This window comes from Ammospiza nelsoni, chromosome 6, assembly GCF_027579445.1.
Source record: "Ammospiza nelsoni isolate bAmmNel1 chromosome 6, bAmmNel1.pri, whole genome shotgun sequence".
Classification (NCBI taxonomy): Eukaryota; Metazoa; Chordata; class Aves; order Passeriformes; family Passerellidae; genus Ammospiza; species Ammospiza nelsoni.
Window position 1 is genome coordinate 41,606,235 of NC_080638.1, and position 5,160 is coordinate 41,611,394.

General features: G+C 45.0%; 1 protein-coding gene across 1 annotated transcript; it reads left to right on the forward strand.

The window, feature by feature from the left end:
- The first annotated feature begins 37 nt into the window (after positions 1-37).
- Positions 38-4,777, forward strand: FCF1 (FCF1 rRNA-processing protein). Its single transcript, XM_059474447.1, has 8 exons — positions 38-80; positions 163-230; positions 368-439; positions 698-846; positions 1,254-1,326; positions 1,673-1,760; positions 2,210-2,304; positions 4,388-4,777. The coding sequence occupies exons 1-8, from the start codon at positions 78-80 to the stop codon at positions 4,434-4,436; spliced, it is 597 nt and encodes a 198-aa protein (XP_059330430.1). The 5' UTR covers positions 38-77; the 3' UTR covers positions 4,437-4,777.
- Positions 4,778-5,160: the final 383 nt, after the last annotated feature.

A 5,160-nucleotide genomic window follows, 5' to 3' on the forward strand; every position in this document is an offset into this window, starting at 1 on the left:
AGCCGGAGGTGACGCGCTCCGGGGCGGGGTCGGTGACGCACCGGGGACGCGGCGGCGGCGGGACCGGCAGGGTCAGCATGGTGAGCCGGGAGCGGGGTCGGGCTGGGGCTGGGATCGAATCTCTCCTTAGCTGATCGCGGCTGTGTGTCCGTGTCCTTGCAGGGGAAGCAGAAGAAGGCGCGGAAGTACGCGGTCATGAAGCGCATGATCAGCCTCCGGGACGAGCGCCTGTGAGTGCGGCTGCGGCTGGGCCCGGGCCCGGAGCGCCCTCGTGTCCCGCTCGGGAGGAGGTCCCGGCCCAGGTAACTCGGCCGCCGGTAGCTCTTCCCTATCGCTGTACCCCAGTAATGCCTGTGTTCCTTTGCAGTAAAGAGAAGGACCGCGCAAAAGCCCCTGTGAAGAAGAAGGAGGACCCGAGTGCCATCAAAGAGCGGGAGGTGTAAGTGCTGCCGAGGCGCTGGGGACGGAGAGGAGGAAGGAGGGAGGGCGGCCACCCTGCAGGCTGGAGCTGAGGGTGTTTGAGCGATACTGTCAGAAGAAAAAGTGGTGCCCCAAAACGAAGGATTGTACTTGGGAGGCAGCAGGAGGCCTGATGGGTTTTTCTGCTCATTACCCTTCTTCCATTCTATGCAAGTTGTAGGGTTGGATGTGATGTTAAGTGCAATTAACTGATTTGAATTCTTTGTCTTCCTGGCAGGCCCCAGCATCCCTCTTGCTTGTTCTTCCAATATAATACACAGCTGGGCCCCCCTTACCACATCCTGGTTGACACTAACTTCATCAACTTCTCCATCAAGGCCAAACTGGACCTAGTGCAGTCGATGATGGACTGTCTCTATGCCAAGTGTGAGTTTCTGCACCACTCACAGCTTCTTCAGACCACACAGTGCCAGTCTGCTCGCAATGTGCTTTGTCAGCCTCATGCCCCTGACTCAGAATAACAGAAATCTTGCAGAAAGAATATGTGCTATAGTCATGGAGATGTGGTAACCCTGGCAATGCCTCTGGTTTCAGTCAAGTAACAGTTTTAAAATGCTAATCTCAACAAAGGTAGAGTTAGCTTAAAAATCTAAAATTACCATGGCATGGTTAAACTTGGTGGCTCTACATTTTATCACCTTGCAACATTATCAGTTGTCCCTGTAAGTAATACATTATAGAGTTCCATGATGTTTCTAGGGCATGTGGGGCAGTACGTAGGGGTGTGGGAATAAATACTGCTTTGTTTTAATGCGGGCTTTTTTTGCATTTAGGTATTCCATGTATCACAGATTGTGTAATGGGTGAAATTGAAAAGTTAGGACAGAAGTACCGTGTGGCATTAAGGTAGGTGCAGGGTGTTCTTCTCTGTTTCTAGAATTTAATGCTCTAATATAAATAAATGAAAAACACATGGTGTGACTGGTGCTCCTGCACTAGAGGGTGGTTAGGCTGTTGCAGGGTCCTGAACTTGGTACTAAGAAATACTTAACTTATAATAACTAGACAAATTGCATTATTTTTTTTTGCAGGTCATTTCACTTGAACTTTGTCTACCTTTTACTCCATCCCTTCATCCCTTATTTTGAGAACAGTGTTCTGTATATCACAGAAAGGGGTGTTCTTGTTCCTCCATGCTGTGCTACTGTGCTCTGGTCTGATCGCTGTGATGCTGCTTTTTATGTCCCCACAGAATTGCCAAGGACCCTCGCTTTGAACGCTTGCCATGTATGCACAAAGGAACCTACGCCGACGACTGCTTGGTGCAGAGGGTCACTCAGGTATTCCCCTCCTGACATTTTCTGTACTGTGCTAACAAACTAAAAATTCCTGAACCCTCCTAATTACTGACTGACTTACATTTCCCACAGAGTAACTATAAAATCTCAGCAAGGGGCATTTTTAGTTCTAAAACAACTTATTTGATGCAAGGTATTATCTTCCCTGAGCATTCTTGTTGTATAGGAGAGCATCAGGAAGCAGTTAGGATGGGAAAGCTGTCAGCTTGAAAGGCTGGACAAGTTTCAGAGATTTCTTGAGTCTATTTTGATGGGCAGAAGGATGTTATTAGTCTGCTGTGGAATTCTGTACAAGTCCTGGTAATGCCTTGCTAAGGACTCTCAGCCTCCTTTTGTTCAGTGAGCTCACTGAATAGGAACGTTCGGTCAGCCATGACTCCTTTCTGGGGTTCACTGGTGTTGAATCTGACTTGCCTTCTGGTTTTTTGCAGCACAAATGTTACATTGTGGCCACAGTGGATAAAGAGCTCAAGCGGAGAATACGAAAAATCCCTGGAGTGCCCATAATGTATATTTCCAGGCACAGGTAAGGGCCCCCTGACAGGGAGGAATCCTGCCCAGTGAAGTCCTTGTCTGACAGGGACTTTGTCACCACATACTTCTCTCCTTCACTGTCTATAGTGCAGGCTGCAGTAAAGGCCTGGTGTTTACAGAGAAGTTGAAGTACAGCTACTGCTGGGAAGAGGCTGGTCACAGACCCATTTTTATTGCAGTCTACATGTTCACTTGTCTTTACCTGAAGAAGTAGTTCCCTTGAGTCCAGTGTTTCCATAGATCAGTTTTGCTCAACAGCAATAGCAGGACTACCAGGCAAACATATTCTACAGGTTCTTGAAGAAAAGAAACATTCCTGTTCCCTATTTTATTTGGTAGCTTTGTGTACCCTCAGCTAAGAGACTGAATTTGCTTCTTAACTAAAAACCAAACCAACTCAGAAGGGTACTATTGCAGCATGTTGGAAATTAGGAGCTTGATTGCTATAGATATGTAAAGTTTTAACTGATCTATAATTAGAAAATGTGGCTCAAAAGATTTTTCTTTCAAAACACCTTTTCTCCTTATTCACTGTGGCCATTTTGGAAAATGCTACCAAGGATGGTGATGGAGTCACCATCCCTGGGGGTGTTCAAGAAATAACTGTACATGGCACTTAGTGCCATGGTCTAATTCTCAAGGTGACGTTCTGCCAAAGGCTGGACTCAGTGATCTTGGAGGTCTTTTCCAATCTAAATGATTCTGTAAATTATAAGTTGAGTGTCTAAAAAATTTATTTTCTGTGGTGATCTGCTCTTAAATCCTAAATCAGATCTTACAAAACTGCAGGGTTTTTCTTTTCTCTGGAGATGGTGAGTTTTTGAGATGCCTGATGCTGAGTTTACGGCGAAGAATAACAGCAACCTTTTGAAGACTTTTTACTTTCAGAAGTAATATTTTTCTTGCTGGGGATCTGAGCTGCAGATAGAAATGCAACAACTGACTATTCAGTTTACCTGTAAGCCTGTAGCTGCATGGGTGTCACAAATGAATGCTTTAGTCCACTTGAAGAATCACTGTCAAAGGTACACTAGCAAAAACAGCTTTTAATATAAGATTGTAGCACTGTGACTTTAACTGAGTTTAATGGCAACGTTCCTTCTATTACTGATGAAACATACAGAGGAAAATTGACTTAAAATCACTTTAGAAGGTTGTGCATGGAGACACGAAGTGCAAAGGACAACCCTCCCAGTCATTTGGATTGCTTTTCAAACTCCTGATGGAGTCCAGGTGCAGCTGCATTCAATCTTAGTCCCAGACTTGGTCAACAGTCTCTGTCTTAATTAGATTTTGAAAGCACTTAATCATTGACTAATTTAACATTTATAAAGTGATTCAGTAGGGTTTACTACAATTATAACAGTGACTTAATTATATTTTCAGGAAGCAATATTCATACTATACTCAGTAAAAAGTATTTCAACTAATTCACATGCTTGCACATTGACATAGACATGTAGGTAAATGTATAAAGGTACCAGTTAAAAATTCCTCCCAGCTTCAGTGAAAAACATGGAATGTTTCTGCATTTCTCAACTGGCAGGGCTTGAGTGATGGTCCTTCAGCCATCTCAGCCTTGAGACCTTGAGGCTTCCTGCTCAGGAAGAGGTGCTGGTGCAGCCCATAGCAGTCCAGGAAAGCTCTAAGGGCCTCACTTAAGACCACTGCTTATAGGGTCACAAGATGATTGCTTTTAGTCAGGCATAAATTTTACACCTTGGCCATAATCCAGATTGGTAACTACTAGAATTTCCAAAACTCTGGTAGCATTGGTACCATTCCACTCAGGCCATGACTTAGATAGGATTGTCAGAGGATGACTGGCAATCTCATCCTTCACCATAGACCAGCAACAGGAGTTCCCAGTACAGTCAGTGCTGGGAGTCATGCAAGGCTTCCTGGTATGCTCAAGGGATGCTTCACCAGGTAACTCACTACACAAAGGCCAAGGCCTAGCAGGGATCCCTGAGGTGGCAGTGCAGCCCTGAGGAAGAGGGGGTAGATTCACCACCACAGTGGGGAGGGGAGTGATGTGGAGTAGGCTGTCTTCATAAGTTTTGCTTCTTTCTCAGGTACAATATTGAGAGGATGCCAGATGATTATGGAGCTCCCCGATTCTAACCTGTCCAGTCAAGCCATCAATGCCCGGACTGTGAGCCAGGACAAGGGTCCTTCTGATTCTACCCTCCTCCTTTCTTCTTTTGTTGGAACTCTGCTCATAGGACTGTGGATGACACAAAACCAACTTCTTAACCTTGTTTTTCTAAGAAAAAGCTATTTTGAAGAGTCTGGTTTTATTCATCCATTCTCTGCCTTGGTCTGATTACCTACAGCTGGGAGAAGCATATGGGAAAGAGAGGGCAGCAGGACCAAGAATGTGCCTAGCTCTGCATCAGGACCATTGGAAAACATGATTTCAGCATTCTGAATTAAATATTGATGATGCAACTCTGAGAATGAAACCACAAGAGATTTTAAGTTTCTTACTGCTGCACCTGGAGTATACCTGAGACAGGTATTCCTTTGGGAAGCTACGTCACACCTGTTCAGTCAAATCAGCATCTGCATTCTGCAAAAAAGACATCAGATCTGCACCACTTGGTGGCTTTCTCTGGAAAAGCAGTCTAGATTTTAATTCAGAATTAATAGGCTTTTATTCAACTGCACAGAGAATGAAGTTTAAGTGTTCTCTCAGACTGCTCTTTCTGTCCTTGGTTAGCTGGCAGCCCAGTCCTTTCCTTACATTTAGAGTGGTGCAGGGCAGGGCAGGGTTGGGTTGGGACAAGTCTTTCACTCCTGTTTGTTTGGGTCCTATGCACCTCAAAGCTTTATCACTTTTGTTATG